Genomic DNA, 22111 nt, shown 5'->3' with positions numbered 1-22111 from the left:
AAAGTTTATTTTTATAATTCAAGGTGGGAGTATTATGTGTTGTATGCTTTTGGTTAGGACAGGTTTTGTATATGTATGTTATTTGTATTGTATACGTGTATTTTTGTATGTATTGTTTATGTATTTTGTAATTTGATTTGTATGTATTTTGTGTACATGTTGCTTTTTGGTGTTGTCACAAATGAAATTATGAAGACCCCAGGGAGAATAGCTGCTGCTTTGCAAAAGCTGATAGGGGATCTTAATAAAACAAACAAACAAACAAACAAACTGATGTAAAGTTCTTTATATATGTGTCTTTATTAGTTAAAAGACAGGACATTGTAATTGTAAGATGTCATTGATTTACACCTGCATTTTGTGCTTCATGGCGCTAGGTGTGCTGTTTGCATGTTGGACATTGTTTTACACAGACACCACCGAAGAAGAAAGGTGCAGCAGGTTCTTGCACGGAGTTCTCCCCTGTGTTTTGCCGACCACGGTCAGAAAGCGGACAGCAGCAAAGCCTCAGGCATTACAGCGACACCAAAAAAATATACATTTTAATTTCACAGTATTCGTTTAGTTCTTGTGTGTGATCTCTGGTTTGTTATGACGATGAATCTTTCACGTCTTGGAGTGGAACTGTTACGTTTCCCACCGTTGCTATGGTGGTTGCTATGGACGCTTCCACGGGCTAAAGAAAGACAGGGGGATCTTGTTGTGGGCAGGAATAAAGTTTTAGATCGCTGTGCGCTGACTGGTGTATGGATGAGCTCAACAAATGATTGTGGTAAAAGCACGTTCATGGAAATAAATACGGTTGTTTGCATTGACAACGAGCGACTTGTGGATCATTGAAATGCAACTTGTTAACAAGGGAGCGAAGCACGTCAACTAATGAAAGGCCGGGGAAGACATCTCAGTAACTAGCAGTAATCACCAAGAGTTATATAAATGATTTAACAACTCAAAAAATTACACAATGCAACAATACAAAAATAAGCACACCGCTTGTTTTCGTTTTTGGCAGCGTCCTAATCAACCAGCATAACGTACAAAATGTGACACTGTCACAATTTAATGCCGTGAAGTGAAATTCAGCGTAAAAACAAACCAAACCACAGATCATTTCCAATAACTGAATGGATAATGTGAAAGTGTTATATACATTTCTCACTAAAAATGTCATCAAAATGTTTTTTTTCTGTCCAAACTATCTTAAAATAATGCATTTTCCACGGAAAATAAAAGGAATAGCCGCCATGTTTTCATTTTGAGAAGCCTGCAGCAAGCAGTCACGTGACCCTTCGTCAGACCAATAGAAAAGAATTGGGGGGAAAAACGTGAGCATCTCACAATTTTCAGGGCCAAATTGTGAGATTGTAACGTTTTGCATCGTGGACAAACGTGACTATGTCACAATTTGATGTGAGACTGGGTTGATCCAGGAGGATCCTTTTTCTGCTGATGCCAACCACAATCCAGTCCAACTCTGCTGCTGAGCAAAGTCATGTGGCGATGCTATGCGCTCCGTCATGTTTCTCAGACATCTTCACACCAAGGCGGCGCAGTGACAAAACCCATAAACATCTCAGGGACGGTGAGATTTTCTGTGAACAGTGCAGAGGACGCAGGGTTGTGAAATATGTGGCACATCCAGATGGACTGAGGGCAGAATTGACAAATCAAGAGGCTTTTCTGCCCCCTAGTGACAAGCACAAAGGGGCATTTTCAGCACCAGGGACAGTTTCCTGCCGCTCCACTGCTGCTCTTCATCAAAATCTCTCAGCAGTTTGCAAATTCACATCAAAATAAATCGTCTGAGTGATAATATGCAATTATTTCTGACTTTCTCTGTCCACAAATGCCACTAAACATTAGACTAATTATTGCATAATGAATCCCTCGTGCAAATTGACAGTCGCCAATTAGGATTCCTTTCTCGAGTGTTTGCAGCAGCGTGGGTGATGACATTTTTCCACAACAACAAGCGCAGTACAGAAACTGGGCTCCAGCCTGTTTGCAAGCACCCAAAGAAATGTCTCCATGTGAGGCAAAAAAAAAGAAAAAGAAAAAGAAAAAACAAACGATCTAAAAGGCTGAAAATTGGATCACTTACCCCTCTCCAAACTGAGATTTCTGCAAACTTCAAGCTCTGCCATTTAGGACTGGAGTTATTGGTCTCACAAGATCCCTCCATGCGCTTTGGACATCATGTTTTTAATTCCTAGTAGTGCGGTTTGAAATGCCAAAATGCCATCAAAAAATGCCCGATTAGTCCATTTCCCCATGATGAGAAGACGCTCACAAGATGCGCGCCATGATGATGAAGTGTCACTTTTTCGGGGGGTCCAGGAAAAAAAAGTGCCACAAGCAAAGCGCTCCTCAGTACCTGCCCTCCTGTGCGGTCTGCAGAACGGATTCACCAACCAACCAAACCTCTCGCATCCACCACCTCTGCGCGCACAGCCAAAGCGCAATACAGAGGCGAAACGATAAGCCGATTTTTCATGCGCTCGATGGAGACTGAGTGAGAGTAGATGTTAATAAGCAAGAGCTTAAGACGGGCGTGGAATGAGCAGAGAGGGGGGTGAAAATGATAGCGCACGGAGAGTTGGACATTCCATCAGCTTTTGCCCGCCAGTTTGGATCAGTTGTTTGGCGACAGTTTGAATTCCCCACCAACATGAACTCGTGCCACCTCCGTTTGTTTGCTTGTGGACAGCTATTCCTCGGTGTACAATCTCAGGAGGAGGGAAAAAGACGCACCATTGCGCAGGGATGCCAACGCTGTGACCCACTTTACGCTGACTGTGTCTCCCTCCGTTTTGGGTATAATGCGCACTCGGAGACACAGCAGGGAACAGGTTTCATGAAATAATAGGGATGCAGTGCACATACCGGGGCTCCCAGTCCCAAGAGAGGCGCAGAGAGAGTCACAGAGCAAGAGCAAGTCCCGTGTAAACATTCATTAATAGGTTTTTTAGCTTTTAAACTGTGCGTGTTTGTGTGTTTGTCTGCGTGCGTCCAGCCAGGAATGTATCATCCGAGTTGAGTCATTTCCCTAATGAAAGTTCAGTCAATCTGGAGCTCCCAGATTAGTCTTGCTCATTGGTCCACATTAAAGCCATTTCATTTAGGGATTGCAGGAGACAATTATGGAGTGATCAAGCGCGTGCACACAGACACACACACACAGGCAGAGTTGTGTTCAAACACTGAGAGTCAGAAAGCAGAGGTTACCAAATCGATTAGTGCTGTGTGAAGGAACAAAAAGACAAGTCTGCACACCCAATGTCACCCACAGTTCAAGGCTGCCTGTGTGTGTGTGTGTGTGTGTGTGTGTGTGTGTTGTCCATTAGCACCCTGTGTGTTACCTGAGGCTGCCAAATGATTTCTCTCTTTGATTTCACCTCTAGTCACCCAAACCTGCCTGATCAGAGTCAATTTCTGCCGCCCACTCCCCCTCCAAAACCCTCTTCTTCTCACACTGGACTGATTTATGCCCAAACCGAAACCATCAGCCACTCCATCATTCACAAGAGAGTGGAAAAGGGAAATAGGCAAAGTTATGTGGAAGATAAAAAGGGAAAAGAGAGAACCATTCATTATAAAAAATAAAATCAGACTGGCAGGAATAGACAAACTGTCAGGAACATGAGGGAGTAAATACAGACAGAGATCAACAGACTCTGAAGTTTTCAGGCAGTTTGTTCGATTTTTTTGTCTCTCTCCCTCTAAAAATAAATGTCATGGTACCTTGGATATAATCAATGCATGCTACTAGATTAATATCAGAATATGTTGTCTTGTAAGAAATGGTTTGAAAATGGGTGCAAGCTCACTTAAGATGTTTTCTCATTTCATGCTCAGTTGGCTATTCATTTTCACGTCAATAATAACCCAAAACTGGCCTCAAGAAATCTATTTACACAGGGAGAAAATGGGTGTAATTCCCATAAATGTGATGATATCCTGATTTATGTCAGAGTGGGAGACAGACACTTGTGTTTACTCTGTGTATCAATCGGGTCAATCCATCATCCACAGAGGAGCACTGAAGCAGTCAAGCCTGTTTTCTACTACAGACAAGCAGAAAGCACCAATATACGGTGTGTAACATGCAGATTGTCAAGGTGAGGCTTTAAATGGTCTGTCTGCTGTAGGTGTGACAGCCACAGAGGCAGAGCAAGCCGTCAGAGATTTGCCATGTCTGTCAGTGGCGCAGCCTCGCCATCCCGAGACTCATAAATCAAGATCAAACTGATGCAATTACACGTCTGGATTTAGTTCCGCTTTGAGGAGAAAGAAAACAAAATGGGGAGTATTTTTGCAAAATTTTACCTGATGATAAATAAACACTGAAGTGTCAGGGTGTTTAAGATGATGAGTGCAGACATTAAGTGGAAGAAAAATACAGACATAACCCTGTGTGTGGTTGATGATGGAAATATCAAGAATAAAGATGTGTGGGTTTTTCTGTTTTTGAGGAGAAATACATGCCAGATTTTTTTTTTGCATTGACTAGAAAATACAAATTCCAGCTTAAACAAAGTTCCACAGACAGTTTTTCAGTCATATCACACAATGGATCACCATCACTGACTCAAAGCATGGCGTATGACATATCTTTTCAGACTGGCTTTTAATACACAGTAATGTGGTGACATTTTATTTTATTCTATTTTGTCTTATTTTATCGTATTTTTTTCTGATTTTATTTTCCTGACATGTTCTATTGTTGCTTTCTTTTAATCTGCTTTTATTTCTTATTTTATTGTTTGTTTTTAACTGGAAAGCACTTTGGTCACCATGAGTGTTGTAAAGTGCTCTATAAATAAATTTTGATTGATTGATTGATTGATTGATTGATTGATTGAATGAATGAATCAGTGGTTTGCAGAAGGTTCAAATTGCCACAGTTAACAGTAAGAAGGCTTTATGAATTAAGAAGACTGTCTTATCTGTGTTGCCTGATATGAAAAGTCTGAGTGTTTCTGGAACATTAGTGGACATAAGTCTCCCTCTAGTGTCCATTCCATTAACATACAGTTATTATAGAGAGAGGGAGCATACTGCACATTGTATTTTACACATTCTGATGTTCTTATTGTGTGTGTTTGTTAATTACCGTGAAAGATGCTGTTGTCTGTCAGGAAGTGCCGTCGGTACTGAGGCTCTCCTTTCCTGTTCACCACCCAGGAGCTCATGGTGAGACGAGGAGAGACGCAAGAGGACAAATAGCTGGATGATCTATGAAGGAGAAGAAAATTGATGAGTGTTGTCTAGACATTTTTAAGGAATCAAATGAATGGAAAAAGCAATCTTATTCAATATGAAACATTAAAAAGAAGAAAGAAATGAGCTTCTTGTCTTGTGATATGAGCCAACTCATAAATCTCAAAACAAACAGGATAAGATTTAATTTAAAAGAAGAAACAAGGTTTACAAGAGGTATAAAAAACAAAACAATTGGTTTCTTTCTAGAGGGAGCTGGATTAAGTTATAATATGGACAGAAAACTAAAATTTTGAGATTTGTAGAGGCAAAATTTAGAGATTTTTGTACCAAGAAGCAATTTGAAATAGATATTTTTGCACATTATACAAAGATAAGAAATGATGCAACATGAACAATGTATTTTCAGTTTGGTAAGTAGTCATTTTTTTTCTTTTGAGATTGTTCTTTATAGTATGTGAGTTGGATTTCTTCCAGAATCAGTACACTGATCACAATCAGCATGGAACAAGAAATGGATTTCAGGGTCATCTTGTGACCATTCAGGCCACCCATGATCCAGACTCCTCGCTGTCTACCTTTTCTCCATGAATAGCTTCTCTGATCAGCTCCCATTTCTCTAGCCAGCTCCCTTTGTTCACCTTTTTTTGTTCCCTCTGATTTTTCCCTCGTCCACTTTATCTCTCAACATGTGTTCTCATTTATCTCCTTTCCGTTTCTCCTCGCCATAATTCCTGGATTCCGAATTTTCCACTTCTTCCTCCTGATTGCCTTTCATTTCTGCCGCTCCCGCTGCCAGTTCTCAGTGATTCCCCACCTGTTGCTCGTCTGTCTTTCTTGTGTGATTTAGTGCTACTACAAACACATTCTCTCTTTGACGCACACACAGGAAGATGTACAGATCTGGAAAAGGCCTGGAGCCTCTGGGACAGTTACGGGCGTCTGGTGCCGGCTGACCTGAGGAGAGGTGACGGTCTGGTTGAGCACGAGGAGCTCAGGGGTCAAGTATCTTTGAGGTGAAAGTACTTTCCTGTGACCCTGCCGTCACCTCTCTTTAAACCAGCCCTGTGATGTGTGGGGACTGAGGTTCATTCATCTAACATGAGACCCTGTTATTCAAGTCAGTGTGTGCATAATCCAGCATTTTAAATGTGTTTTAGCACTATTTTACAAGAATAAACCATCTAAATCATGTAAGAATACTGAATGAATGAGTATTATTATTGTTTTATTGCTGATTTAGCTCTAAACTGCTGACTACGGTGCAGGGTGGTAACTTTGCAAGAAATACAGAGAAAGAAAAGCACAAAAAATCACCATTGCAACAAGGCATGGGAAAAAAACAGGAGTGAAAGTGCTCAAAGAAAAACAACACCAAAATCACTTAAAGCAGGCTTTAGAAGTGCATATTTCAGCTAATCAATGAAGTCTATGGCTTTGGTAGTGAGACAAATACAGCTTTGATTTTAGGCCGTAATGTCTTCTTAATTAGAAGGCATTTCAATTATGGAAGATGTGACCATTTTCATGTTAAAAGCACAAAAAGCCACCCGAGGCTTAGTCATCGCACTGGGCCTCACCTTGTGGCTGCAACGCCTCTCAGCTGCTCTGAACTCGCTGCAGAGGGACGGCCCCTCATGGATTATTGCTTAATTATAGAATAATGCTTCTAAATGACTGTTTGTTTTCATAACAGAGTCCAAATTAGAGACAAGGGTTGAGCAGCAGAGGCAGATGACTGGGGACATTGTTTGAGCAGCTTTAATGGCATGTCAGGTTGTGATGCAGATAGGTTATATGAAACCGCGACAAACACTCGAGTCATCAGAATGTGTGAGTCAGCAAAGATTATAAAAGCTCAGCAAAGACAGACACGGAAATGATATAAAGTAAACACAGGTGCAATTAATTCTTATTCCATTTAGTAATTTGTGCGTCTGTGATAGTGACAAACAACTTAAAACAGGAGGAAACAGACGCTTGTCAATTACTGGATGTTGTGTATTGATTAAAATGACGACAGATTAGCACACTGATCTTGTGTCTGCCACTCTGGCTAAGTATAACTGCATGAAAATTATTTTTAAAAAATTAAAAGAACCCACTTGGGAAACAGCTTATATCTGATCTTGACTTTTTGTCTGTCCATAAAATATGCCAACAGCTAAGAAGTAAAACCTGCATCAATCATAGAATGACAAAATCCACACAATGAGGACTGGAATCTTTTAAACTCGCACAACATCTTAAGTGTAAAAATGGCACATTGAGGCTTTACAGGGGGTTGTATAGTTAAGCATTTCTGGGCTGCGTGCCGTGACCGTTGTTGTCACTGTGAGGTTGCCAAGCAGCCAACAGAGGCTGTTTTCTGTTTAAAACACACAACATATAGCCAGTCGCTTGTTTCTGCTCTGTGTGCTAAACTAAGTTCACGGGTTGATTGTTGTAGCTTCAGAATCACTTTAGAAACATGTGCAATCTTGTCAACTGGGTTTCAGCAGTTTTGAAAATAAATGTATTAACTACTCCTTTATTAATAATAACTTTATATAAACATAAACACACACTTTAGGTGGGCAAACTGTGTCTCAGTGTATGAGTGTTTGTCATATTTGAGTGGCGTGTGTGTACACAGTCATGCTCACATCGTAAGAGTCAGTAAAATGACTCTTCTGACTGCATGTAACTCTAGAAGTCGTCTCATCTATAGAGTGTCCAAAGCTCAGGGGAAAACACTCTGTTCTCTCATGTCTGTTGGTCTACTTAGTGGGACAGAGAGCAGCTTAAATATAAATATTTCACTGCCAGACCGACAGAATGACTCTATCTTGGGCGCTGACTAAAGTAGGTCGAGGATGCCCCTAAGTTAAAGGTTTTGTTGAAGAGAATATTTAAATCAAACTGATGTAATGGAATCTCAAACAAATGAATGCAGCATTTTAGTACTTTTCCTGTCTGTTGTGCATGTGAAGCACATTTTTAACTAATCTGACAGCTACATAGATATCGGTGTCTCACAGCATACACACATCCAAATAATCATTTATCTCGCTAGATTGCTTCTCATATACTTTATCCTCTGACTAAGGAGGTAAATATTCTGTTTTCAAAGTTAGAAAAATAGCATTAGCATGAATGCAGGACTTTGAAACTTCAATCAGATGTTTTTGTAAAATAATACAGTAAAAAATTAAAGCTTAAGTGAGGTGCAATTTGTCAGTTCAAATATAATGGACCTATACATTAATAAAGAAGGGTTTTGTGTCTGCTGTAGTCACATTTTAACCTCCTGGTTAAACTTCGTGTTACAATGTGAAATTTTAACCTATAGTTGAAGCGCACAGTTTAGATAACCTGCTGACAGATTTTCTTATTGCTCTTTCATAATCTGTTTCTGTTTCTTGCCTGAAGTTTTGGATCTTTAAATATTCCATAGTAGTTTAAAGGCTTTAGTTTATGCATTGAGCATGCAGGCAGCTAAGGGTACGTAAGGTTGTGCCATATGTTTTCAGTTTATTGAGATAAGAGTGGGAGTGATAATGAACAACGGCATGCAGATGCTGAGGGTTATGAGCCACTGTGGAGTATTTGCATGTAATTTCAGATAATAAAAACACAGTACGTTTTTTTTGCACAGCAGCTCTGAGAGCTCATCACACTGCAACTTAGGAAACACAGGCAAATAGACAAAACACAAGCAAACTAAGAAAAATTCACCAGTTTTAAAACACTACAAATACTGGAAAAACGGCAAGTAGCACAAACTACAGGAGGCATTTCCTGAGAAGAAGCGACAAAGTTCCTAAAGTCAGTTACACAACTAAGAATGTTAGAAGACTGATGAAAATATACATTTTTTGTTGTTTGTTCAGATATTGTGCTTGGATGAGCCAGATATTAGACATATGCAGAGTTGGGTGACAAATAAAGGAAAACCCTGAACATTTGATGTCTACACTGAGCGGATTTGCTGACTCTGTTATACTGTGGAGGACATTTTGCTGGTATGGTAGGGAAGGAATAGTCCTAAACCACTGGAATTCAAAGTTGTTCTGAGAGATCACCTTTATCCAATGACGAAAAGTTTCTATTATGATGGGAAGGGTCTCTTACAGGATGACAGTGGGTCCATCATTAAGGCACATGGGGTCAACAGATGCTTTGCGGAGTATAAAAACGATGTAAATCATATGGTATGGCCTTCAGAGTCACCATATCTCAAACCAGTTGGGAGATTTTTGACCAATGTGTTAGACAGCCCTCTCCATGTCCATCATCAGCACACCACATTAGGAAATATCACTTGAAAGAATAACATTTATCCCTCCATAATAGTTCCAGACACTAGCTGGGTAAAGGAGCACAAAAGCTGATCTGGTGGTGTGCAGTGGCCAACATCTTATTAAGACACTATATTTAGTTTTTCCTTTAGTTTTTTTCCTTAAATTTGTCCCCCAGTTTATCTCAGCATGTCTATAGTTAGTTGTACTTTCTCTATTTGCAATTCTTTTCCACATTTGGTTGTGTTTTCTCACTTTGGAATATTTTTCTAAAAGCTCCTCTTCTGTTGCAGTGTGTTGAGCTCTCAGTAAGGTCACCATATTTTCAAGTTGTAGGTTCATACAAACCTCGCTACAGTGAATACAAACTGAAAACAACATTTACATGTACCTGGAGATAAAGAGAAGAGAGATTCTGACAGAATCATTATGGAAAGCGCAATAAACCGGAATATTATCATAATAATCCATGTCTATGTTTATATGTGCAGTTTGAATGCCACATCTTCATAGATGAGTGCTTTAAACATTAGCCCTCTCATGACATAAACACAAAGACAGCAGCATCTGTCGCTCCATGCTGATACATGCCAAAGAGCACGCTACCCGGATATGAATAATGAGATGTACAATGGCTGTATTGTTTTATTTTATGTGACCAGCTGTCATAAATACTGGATGATTATCAGTTGTTTAGATCCCTGTGTGAATACAATGCCGCTCAAAAGTTTGGGGTCACCCAGACAATTTCATGTTTTCCATGAAAACTCACACTTTTATTCATGTGCTAACATAATTGCACAAGGGTTTCCAAATCATCAATGAACCTTTCAACACCATCAGCTAACACAATGTAGCATTAGAACACAGGAGTGATGGTTGCTGGAAATGTTCCTCTGTACCCCTATGGAGATATTCCATTAAAAATCAGCCGTTTCCAGCTAGAATAGTCATGAACAATGTCTAGACTGTATTTCTGATTAATTTAATGTCATCTTCATTGAAAAATACTGCTTTCCTTTCAAAAATAATTACAATTCCAAGTGTCTCCAAACTTTTAAACAGTAGTGTATATATACACGAACATGTAAATTCTAACAATTTGTGGCTTTATCTTCAATCAGCCTGTGTAAACTCTCGTCAGACCTTCCTTTAACTGGTAAACACACGTAGATAAGAGGCTCGGACTTATATCCAACACAGTTATGTTACTCTCTAAACATCTCCCTTAACTACGAGACGGGATGATAAGGAAGCTAATGGAAGACAGCCTGTAAACCACCTACATGTAGAGTCAATGAGTAGCTTGTAATTGCTTGTTAAGCGGTTATCAGACCAGAGTAAACAGTGCTGGCATGCTGTTGGCTAGACTGAGGGACTCACTATTTAACCAATAAACAAGCTGCATTGGCCGCATGGGAAACAGAAGAACAAACGTCCTTTCAACTCTATGAAAATTCTGGTTTTTGAAACATTTTTCAATTGTATGTTTGTGACTTAAATGATTCTGCCTGTAAGTTTACTGTTGGTCTGTAATGGCCTTTCTTGCCAGTGGGTCTGAATAATTAATCAAAATATGATCAAAGCTCCAATATGGACAAATGTGATATTCAGGTGATAGGAGCTGCAGTTTTTTAGTTAAAGATAAAATGTCAGAACATGCAACTAAAAAAATAAATATTGTGGTGTTATAGCTATATATTCTAAATGCTTTAACATTAGAAGTCCCACTAAAATAATTACTTATATTACAATATCTAATATGAAATAACTGTAATTTTTTTTTACATATCATTTACCTCTACACACTTTATTTTTTTGTAGTAAGTATTGTATGATTACAGCTTGGATCCTGTTTTTGATCATTCGTGTCTACTAATAGCAAAAAAAATCCATTCTAGCCCAATATAATGTTTACACTGGATTTTTTTGTCTAACAGTTTAAAATCCAAATATTTGCTGCTTGTAATTACATTAAATTCGGAAAAGCTGTTAATACTCAAATCTCAGTCACTATCAGAATTTTTGCCAGTGAATTTTCTGCTAACTGATTAATCAATGAGCTCACTCTTTCATCTCTACAAACACCTTTATGATATTTAACAGGAGGAAGTTGTCCAGTCTGAGTTGCTCAGTCAGGCCTGTTTCAGTGACCCTTTGACCTGATAAGGAGACAGAACAAACCTGGAGGTTACTGATGGGTCGGCGTTGAGTTACAGAGGGCCAGGATGATCAAGGCAGCTGTCTGAGCTTGTTAACAGACACAGTAGTTACATTATTGGGGTTGTAAAAACAAAAGCAGTGTAAACAAAGGAACTGCCGTGCATCCTGTTAAGAATCGGGCCTGAAATAGATATCATGAGAGTGCTGATGTTGAAAATGAAATAACAAAGACAAGAAGTTTCGGGAACGGAATCATGTGGGGCTTCCTAGTACAACCTGACATTATTATTTTAATCTAAAAGATTCAACAGAGTTACATTCAGAAAAACTGATGTCCTTTGCCCTTTGCAAATAAAACTCTGATTTAAGGACCAGAACGTCAAATAGGTGGTAAATTCTCAGTCGCTCAATCTTATTTTAACCTCCGTGTGTGCACGTGTGTGTGGTGGGGTCGTCTTGCTTTAACGTCGAATTGAGTATTCGTAAGGTCACAAGTCAAATCCTCGGATCTATTTCAAGCAGAGACACCCCTCAACTCCCTTCCCTTGTTCCTATCCTTTACATCTACTTTTCTTGAGCCTCAAAATATCTGTCTGCTCTGTGTTGTGTCCTCATCGACAGGAAGAAATGTCTGTTTTCAGCTGAACCAAGAGAAGTTGAGAGGAAGAGTCCAGCACATGGACAGCTTCCTATTTCAGTGTTTCCAAATGGATATGAGAAAGTGAGAGCGTTTTGGGCCTCTGACATGCAGCAACGCATAGTGACACCTCGTTTTGTAATATTATTTACCAAAACGGTCTTTTACCAACACATGCATACTGTACATACGATCACAGTGTAGTTAATTCAATCCCAAACCGTTCACTCTTTCACCTCCTTCCTTCTTTTCCACCAAGAATTATTGATGAGGGATCACAGTACCCACAAAGAGTCGTGTTTCCACTCCTACAACCCAACACCAGCAAGCCGATACACTCTTCACAATACTTCGAGTCACATAATAACAAGGGAGTCACTTTACGGCCAATGCATTCCTGCACACACACACACGCACACTCAGCCTTCACAGTGCACGTGGGTGTGTGATGGAGCAGCAACACAGTGTTATAGTTGCTAACCAATGTGTGTTTACAGCAGGCAAAGCAAACACCTGCCTCATTTAAAGAGAAAAATCAATTAACAAGGGCAAACTGCTAATTATAAGTGCCTGCATGTGGAGTCTAGGTTGATACACCGATGTCAGTTCACATACATGCTTCACCACACAAAGACACTCCTTGTGTTAGATGTTGATAAAGCTCTGAGAGGTTTGGCAGGACAACCAGAGATTACCTTTGTGTTTTGGGGGTGCAATTCAGTGACACCACCTCTCTGTCTCTTTAAATCTCTTTGTCTTTCACAGTCGGCCAGCCACACACACACACACACAAGCCACTCAAATCAAATCAAAAAATCCCCAAGGACTGTGCTCTGAGATGGGGGAGTGCCCCCTTCTCCTGCTCTCTGGGATGGCTACCGGCTGAGTGCAATAAAGGCCTTTGTTATGCTGCTGCCCTGCTGAAAATCTCTGCTGTAGAGGCACAATGGCCAAAAAAAGCACCGAAAAGTGGCTGAATTTGTACACAGCAGTATATGTTTCATCAATCACACCGATTAATTATTGATCACAACAGAAAAAGGCCAAATGCAGGACAAATAAATATATCTAAGTGATCACATCAGCTCAGGCTGCTCTGTGGAGGTCAAAATGATCCAAGTATAAAATTCTTTAAAGCCTAACTGCCTGTGTCTCACCAGGATGGGGACAATAAAGATAAGGATCAGCATGTCTTTAAGTTCTTGTTTAACAGAGCTTGTGTCCAGGCACACAGGTTAAACAGGTGCACAGCTGCTTGGATACTGTATACAACAGTAAATTTAAAGTGACAGCAAACAGTGAGCAGAATGCCATAATAGGAAAAGTGCACAGTGAAGTTAAGAATTGTCTTTAAAGTTAGTAAAATGCACCTTGTGATGAGATGTCATGCAGTTTATTAAAGAAAGAAGTCAAACGTCACATCAGGCATCAGCTTACTTACGTCTTTCACTTCAGATTTGGAAACTTTGGTGTCAGCTGCCTCACAAAATCTAGTCACTCTCAGCAGTAATAATGCAGCAGTCCTTCAGACACTGGACTTCCATGGCACTCATATAAATCAGTAATAGTTCCGGTGGTTTGGTTTCAGGCAGAGAGGGTCCCAGCAACTTCACGGTGTGGGTAAGTACCCACCACTACATCAAGCGTGGTGCCTGTTCAAATGACTACTACTGGTGTTGGGACTGGTGGGATTGGGAAAGCCTGGCGTGGATTTCGGACTGGACTGCTTTGAACAGCAGAAACCAGAGAACAGTTACAGTTAAGCACAAAAATCAGAAAACAAAGTAATGAAATACTTTTACAAAATTCAAAACCACTTTCTTTCAGTTTTTACTGTTGTAACAGGGCTTGATCTTTTTTTTCTAACTGAATGAAATGTTAATTACGTGATTTCAAACATTGTAGTTTTAATTTTTAGACATTTCTGTGCATAGTAGCACTTAAAAGATGGCAAGGCCCATGATTCTTCCCTAATTTTCAAACAAATTTCTGACATTCAAAAAGGATTTTCTTTTATTTGCATGAATAAACAGCTACTTTAAGGCTGTTTTTGGACCACAGTACATGAAGTGACCATGTAATACATTTATATGTCCAATTAAATGACCATTAATTGCACAAATATCTAATTGTCATCAGAGAACAATAGATAAAAGGTGCAGCTACACTAGTTAACTGACTCATTTAAGGCTTGTGACTGAACAGCACAATCTGTCTGATCTTTGCCTTCCCCTTGCTGCCTGTGTCTTGGCCGTGGTTTTCCTCCCACTCCTCCCTCGGTGACAGTTCAAAGTCTGGCAGCAACAGCCATCAGCCCCGAAATGCACCTTACAATTTAAACCGGCCCACCAATCACAGGCCTCTCTGGCAGTAACAGTCGCTAGTAACATTTGCACAACAAAAGGGAGACTTAGCTGATTCATCAACCCCTCCCCATCTCCCCCTTCCTCGCCCGCTGTCCCTCACTCCCTTTCCCTTCCACTCTGACTCCTCCTCTCCTGCCTTTGTGCTCGGGCCCAAAATCCCCTTCTACCCCTGTGACCCTCCTCCCCTCTGCACTAATCTCCTTGTGCCCATTGGATTGACTGCTTCGGTACGACCTCTCACTACACTGAGATCCCCCCCCTTCCTTCACCCTGCACCCCCACGGGACACATCACACTTTGGCCTCAATTGGGGGACCTGCTCCACCTCTGCTTCGCATGGGTGAAGCTGGGTAACAACTATATGGCACACGGTGTCATTTTATAACAGGAGCAGTCATATAAACACCATCCTGGAGGGGGGAAAATGGAGCAGGTGGAATAAAATAAGCTGTTAGTTGATTTCTGTCGTATTTCTTTTACATAATAATAAAACCAAACAGTGTTCTGAAATCAAATGAAGTCCACAGACTTAGTTTCGTTTTCCTTCTATTCCAGTGTTTTAATACTCTAATGTCTCAGTCACATTACAGCTAAAAGGGTCCTCTTTATAGGTACTTAAAGCCCCCTCACACTCACTACATATAAGGCTCCCATGGGGTTTGAGGGCCACCAATATAGGGTTTAGCCTGTGGTTCGCTTTGTATTTCACATTTGGTGTTTCTATAGCAACTGTGGACAAGTGGACCCCCCTCTCCATTTGGAAGACCATTAACATACCCTGCCCTTGTCTTGTGTTCAGTGGGGTGTCCCACGCACACACACACACAACAGACACACAACAGTCGAGGCTGTGTTCAGCTGTGGTTTAATGGGTAATGAAAGCTCAGGGATTAGTATCAGGATTTGAGACAAAGCTTTTAACCACCTTTTTTGTAAATCATTTCTAACTTCTGGAGACCGGGCAGCACAGTAAGACTAAACCTTTGCAACAGGTGTAATAAGGCATTTAGGGTGGAAAAAAATAGTCTCTGCTTTTTGCGATATCATTGTCTAAGAAAAATAATCTGACACGACATATTTTTTCAGATTTTTGTAAGATTTCTAAACTCCTGTGATGCCTTGTTGTGCTAAGATATGATGAGCGCACAAACTTCATTAACAGTAGGGATGCATGCCCTTAAATAAAAAATGTTGCCACTTTTTGAGTATTTTGGATCTTGCAATCAACTCTTTTTTTTTAGGATTCTGTCTTAGATTAATCAGTCATTTCAAGTCCTTTTAAAGATCCTCCTCACCAGTCTGAATAAAGCACTATCCCTAATAGCCTTGGAAGTCCTCTCCCATAGGCTGTCCTCCTTCCACAGACCCCAACCCTTCCTCTCAGCTTTCACCTCTGCTTTGTGCAGCCGTTTGTGGAGATGCCAATAGAGGCGAGAGTCAGGCAGGACTCCAGCGATGGGCGCAGTGCGAGCCAGGCCGAGTCTGAGGACCTCTTCGTTCAAACAGTAGCTCCATAATGACCCCTGCTGGAGACATGAGTGACGACAAGGAAATTACTTGTGTAGAGGGCAAGCCGCTATCATTCATTCATTTGCTCTGAGTGGCATGTGTCTGCAGGAGTAGAGGCTACATTTCCAGGGCTGCATTTCTGGGACCCATGTTTACTCCAAAGGGAAGCTGGCTTTTCTAGTCCACAGACACTAGCAAAAATATTACTATATACAGTTCTGGGTGGAACAAATATTTAAACACATTTATTTAGGTAAGGAGTCCTGTTTAGGTAGAAGAAACCTTCAAAACTATAGGTATTTGGACAAAAAGTAGCATTTTGTCTGAAATAAACTTTAAAAACTATATTTTATTAGTTAGAGAGCACTATTTGGGAGGAATAAACCTTTAAAGAGATATTTTGTTAGTTAGAGAGTCCTATTTATGTAGAATAAGCCTTTAAAACTATAGGTACTTGGATTGAAAGTAGTTTTTTGGGTGAAATAAACCTTTATGACCATATTTTTATTAGTTAGAGAGAACACTTTGGGTGGAACAAACAAACCTTTAAAACTATAGGATGTGCATTTTAGTGATCATCCAATTTGGTTGGTAGCACTTTTCGGACAAACAAGGGTCTTAAAAGTGCATACCTACAAGCACAGTCCTAAAACTGCATGAATATATCATATTTTTCCTGTGCAAAGTCATGGGGGGCTGGAGCCTATCACAGCTGACATGGGGCAAGAGGCAGGTTACACCACTGACATGTCACCAGTCCATCATAGGGCCGACACAGAGAACACAGACCACCATGCTTGCTTAGTAACCTATCACGCATGTAATTTTGGCTAGTAATGTATCCAATGTATACTGTAATACATAGTGTGCCGTGGACTAACATTTCAGTGTGAATGTCATTCTTTCTGACTCACAGAAAAGCTTAAAAATCTCATTTCTATTGTTGTGGTTAGAAAAGGATTAAGTTTAGCCAGTTGTGCACAAACATCATTGGGCTATTCAACTGGTGACAAATTCTCAGCCACTGAGCTGAACCACACCCCAGTCAGGTGTGGCTATAAGGACAATGACGAGATAGCGTGACCAGCGCACAGACACGCCTTTAAGCTGTGACTGTAAAAGGCAGCTTTAAAAATCCAGTTTTATTCAAATGACACGACACCACAAATGACAAGATAAAGACGAGGAAGGGCTGCTGGCTGAGTGCTGGTTGCTGGCATGTCACCTAGGGATGTGGCCAGGCACTTGAATGTCCACTACCCCTCCATTTATCACCTGAGAAATCATTCTTGACAACTCTGGATGGACGTGTGGATTCAACAATATGATCCTGTCCAACAAATTGTTGACAAACTTTGCCGAATCAGAAAGAGTGGGACAATATCCCATAAGCCAGAATCAGCAATCTCATTAACTCTATGCATCACAGAAGTGTGACTCCTTATTGACTTGTGATTTCTGGTCTATGACCCAACTCTCAGTCTATTGTCTATTATTATTTACATATTTGTGCAGATGCTATGTGCTGGAACAACAAATACTTTTCCCCCTAGCTTGAAAAGAATGGACAGAATTTCATAAAATATGACATGCTGTGTTCACTGTATTTTTCAGACACTGCCTGATACTCACTCTGCTTTGAGACACCAGACAGTGCAGTGTGTCGTCCTCTCGGCTGATAAGTTTGAGCCACACAGTTTGTGCAGGAGTCACATTCTGCTGCAGCCACACTCGTCCCTCCGGTGTCAGCTCCACTCCTGCAAGATGCACCAGCAAAGGACCTGTGGACACATCTGCAGAGGACAAAGAACGGGTGTTTATCATACATGATACTGTAAATTACCACTTACAGCTAGACTGTGTAGCTTCATCTTGATTTGTATGGCAAGAGTGTATTTCTGACAATGTAAAGCTTGTTATTGTGTTACAGTTTTTCATAGCAGAGTAGTCTCAATATGCCGCTCAAGCCTTTTGGTATCAGTAGCAAAGTGCTGCTTTATACATTCAGTTCAGTTCAGTTTATTGCAACTCAGACAAGCTAAAAATATGCGGGTAAATTTGTACCAAGGTCCAGCAGTGTACTAAATAAACAACATTTTGCAGTGATAAATAAATGACCTAAACACCTACAAGAATAGAATACATAGTTTAAAAAATAATCTATAAATTATTAGCTCATTAATAACCAAATGTTATAGCAGTGCACAGTGCAGAGGACGGACTTTGAGTTCAATAAAAGGCCGACAAAGGCTTTCATCCAAAAACCTCTCAGATGTTGAATGATATACAAACACAAGCAACCATACAAGAAGTTAAACTGACGAGAATAATGAAAAACTGGCTATACTACTTTTTATATAAGCACAGACGTTTCTGAGCTGTTGAGCATATAATTCTGTATATATTATATTGCCAATATTTGAGTATCTATGTGGTGTCAGAAGCAACGATTTAAAATCTGGAAATATATTTAATGTTGGCTTTCCATGCATGACAGTTTTTGATACTTAATATCAAAGTCAGTATCAAAACAGTTGTGAGATATTAAAGGGAATATATATATATCGAAAGAGTAAACAACTAATTTTGACTACGAAGATTCATGAAATATCAGTAAATTGTCCCCACCCCAAAATAATTGATGTAATCAGCTTTGAAGCTTGGAGGTCAAATGGGACAAAGGTTGCATCTGAAACACACGCTGGTTTCTTCATGAGTCCTTCACACGGAAGTAGCTGATGTTGCACTCTATATAAAGCATGAGCAACTTGATTTTATTGCTCAGCGAGAACTATAATTTGATTTAACAGCTAACAGGCTTACCTTTCACTCTCAGTCATGACAAGATGATGAAATTTATCTGACTCTGACTTTATAAAGCAAAAATGCCACAATAGCATCCTTGGTGTAACAGGATACAAAGGTGCACCTGCTGCAAATTATTACACAGCAGGAGGGAGTTTGATTCTTCCAGATGCCTCGTTAGCTTTGACTGTGAAGGACACACTCCACTTAGAAACTGTTCGTGCTGAAATACAACCCAGCTTTAAATCACTGGCTCTGAATTGTATATATTACTTGCGTTATGTTGCACATGCTCTCATGATTTCTCTCAAAAGATAACCCCCAACATTACCCTTGTGCTTTGAAAGTAATGGAGAGAGAACTGGCAGATAAATTGGGACATGCTCCACTTCGAGTCCTCTCTCTGTGATGGAATGAACTTTCCCACGAAGGCTGACGTTCCTCTCAATAAAACGAGGAGGGATCTGGCACGCAGTTTGAAATTTGGTCATCTGGAGAGGTGGAATGAGAATGGAATATTTAATGACTGATCTGGGTACAATATGTGAAAATTCAATTCATTAACACCCTATCTGTCCACTGTTATAATATTCAACAGGAATTCTCTGTACATGTTCACATTTGAATTACGGTTTGAAATTTTCAATGTGCAATATTTAATTAAATCTGCAATTTATTCAACATGTAACTGTCATTATTTTCCCAGCATGTGTTCTTCTTTCTTACCAGTTTGATACTCCTTGCTATTACAATCACACCAGCAATGGCCAGTCCAGTACTAATGTTCTGTGTCAGAGAAAAGAAAGAATACAGTTGACCGAATGACAATGATGCCATCTGACTGCACATGTGGATCCACCACAACATTAAAACCACCTTAGTAATATTGAGTAGGTTGTCCTTATGCTGCCAAAAACTGCTCTGATCTGCCGAGATGTGGGACTTATGGGGGTGTCCTGTGGTGTTTGGTCAGGGGATTCTTGTATCGTGGGGGTAGCAGGGTAAATGGTCTGCACATGTGTACGGCTTTTCTACCTTAGTGGTACTCAAAGTGCTATACAATGTGTCTCTCATTCATCCATTCACAAACACACACACACACACACACTCACAGATCAATGGTGACAGAGCTGCCATAGGCAATAACTTTTTTTTTTTACATTCAGTGTCTTGCCCAAGGACACTTTGACATGTGGAGGTGTGGTGGATGGTGGTGGACCACTTGAACAACAGCTGCCCATGGTGAGGCCTCTATGGATCATCATCTTCTGGAGTTTAGAAGTTTTAGAGCTCTTTGTTGTGTTCCTAAAGCGTATCCTGAGCAGTTTTTGCGCTGTGGTAAAGTGGACTGTCCTGCTTGGGAAGGCCGCTGCCACATGCAAGGAGAGTTTTCAATCATACCAAAAGGTCACTGGAGAAAAAGTGCTCTTGAATTATTTTTCAGCATAGCTTCCTTTAACTTAAATGCACTTGGTACACCAATGTTCAAGCTTCACTGTCCCTTTGTGGAAGGAGGACACATTTTGAGCCTCCAGATACTCCACAGCAGCATGCATGACATCATCATCACTCTGAAAATGGTGACCACAGAAGTTTAAGAAGCAGATAGAAATCAGATCGGGTGAATAAGGTCCATGGGGCAACAGTTCAAAGTCACATTTAGCAGCTTCTGCTACCTGATGCTGTGTGGATGGACACATTGTCCAGGAGCAACAGTACACCAGCTTTCCTCTCCTTTTGTCTTTGACTGCCTCAAACATTTGAGCTTTTGTGGCCAATGACATAAGGCTTTGTAGTATACAGTTAAAATTGGAGTTAAGCCCCTTGTTTCCTGGTGAATCCAAGAATTTTAGAATGTTTTTCAGTACTCTCGTGTGAATGTTGTTGTTTGGTCTACAGCAGTATTATGAACACCAGGACGTAGAGTTTCCCAGCAGAACATTGCTTTGTAATGAGATGATCGCTTAAACTGTCAGTGATTTTAATGTTGTGGCCGATCGGTGTATATTGGGACACCACTAACCCAGCTGAGAGTGTTCTGGAGACTGACAATGAGAAAGACAGATGACAGAGACACAGGATCACCAAAAGCTGCTGGGGACTACTGCTGATAGGATATCTGCTCAGTGTGATGACTGAAGTGTAGCTTGGAGGAAGTTGCTCATGAATGCTTTAATAAATGCCCATATTTCTGTCTTCAGTGCCCCCATCTCTCCCATTGTATAAACAGGCCACCACCAAGTGAAACATTAAATGCAGTTGCAGGGTGTGCACGTACAGTATGCCAGTAAGGTGACCATATTGTACATTCATGCCCATGCATCGCTGCTTCCAAACAAAGGAGACTCCTACCCGCACAAGGGTTAAATTATCATCTGCGAACTGAGATATTACAGACACGACGTTGCGAGACGAACGTGTTGCTTCATCTCTTTGTTGTCTGTCCCTCTTCCCCTCCTCAGTTTCTGTTTCTGTGGAAGACTCCGGCATGTTGTTGACATTTTCTCGATGCATCCGTCGCTCCGCCTCTTTGGGAGGGACGCTCCAGGAGTAATCAGGCCTGTGCTCAGTCTCCGCCCTGTGGTCTGCAAACAAAATGACAGGACGAAGTGACTGCATCAAGTTGATATGTTATAAAAGCCTCCTCCTAAAAAAAGAATGCATTTTACATTTTTTTGCGGTGTGAGTGTTGAAATTGCGCCATCAGCTCGTTTTGCAGAGTTAAATAGCAGAGCACAGAAGTTGCACATGTATTGCATTTGAGAATGAATCACATTATTAACCTAATAAATTCCACTGGGATCAGTGACGTATCCATCTTTGTCTGTACAATTTGACCTAGATTACTGCTTCATATCTGCAGCACAATGCAATGCACAAAGCAAATGGTTCAATCAAACAATAAAAAATTCTCTTTTTAAAATTCATGTTTATAAACATGTATTGTCTCTGCAATAAAAGCGCATTTCCCCCTCCAAAAGACTCCTGAGTATTCTTCAGACCTGACACACGCCACAGATGTTTAACAGTGAAACATGTTTAGTAACATACATCACTGAGGAGTGACCACTGTGTGACAGATGCACTGGAGCTTTCATCTTGTAAACTGTGAAGTCATGGAGCTACTTGAA

General features: G+C 40.4%; 2 protein-coding genes across 4 annotated transcripts in view; both read right to left on the bottom strand.

The window, feature by feature from the left end:
* Window positions 1-13964, bottom strand: part of plch1 (phospholipase C, eta 1) — a 79139-nt gene extending 65175 nt beyond the window's left edge. The window contains exons 1-2 of one of the 2 annotated variants that reach the window (XM_051957662.1): window positions 13742-13964; window positions 5114-5235 (exon numbers count right to left, since the gene is read on the bottom strand). In XM_051957662.1, coding sequence (XP_051813622.1) covers window positions 5114-5192 — 79 coding nt within the window. In that variant the 5' untranslated portion in view covers window positions 5193-5235; window positions 13742-13964. The remainder of the gene's footprint in view (window positions 1-5113; window positions 5236-13741) is intronic. The other variant, XM_051957661.1, reaches the window with a different exon arrangement.
* Window positions 13965-15515: 1551 nt separating this feature from the next.
* Window positions 15516-21614, bottom strand: c18h3orf33 (c18h3orf33 homolog (H. sapiens)). Of its 2 annotated transcripts, none has more exons than XM_022210640.2 (5): window positions 21333-21614; window positions 19707-19766; window positions 19312-19471; window positions 17808-17968; window positions 15516-16189 (listed from the first exon to the last, which is right to left on the bottom strand). In XM_022210640.2, exons 1-5 carry the CDS (start codon window positions 21597-21599, stop codon window positions 15935-15937), a joined length of 903 nt encoding a protein of 300 aa, XP_022066332.2. In that variant the 5' UTR covers window positions 21600-21614; the 3' UTR covers window positions 15516-15934. The 2 variants fall into 2 exon arrangements, with proteins under 2 accessions (XP_022066332.2, XP_022066331.1); XM_022210639.2 differs by having other exon boundaries at window positions 15516-16192; window positions 21333-21526.
* Between the last annotated feature and the right edge of the window lie 497 nt (window positions 21615-22111).

The sequence above is a fragment of the Acanthochromis polyacanthus genome, chromosome 13, assembly GCF_021347895.1.
Source record: "Acanthochromis polyacanthus isolate Apoly-LR-REF ecotype Palm Island chromosome 13, KAUST_Apoly_ChrSc, whole genome shotgun sequence".
Taxonomy (NCBI): domain Eukaryota; kingdom Metazoa; phylum Chordata; class Actinopteri; family Pomacentridae; genus Acanthochromis; species Acanthochromis polyacanthus.
This window is presented reverse-complemented; position numbering and strand designations above follow the sequence as displayed.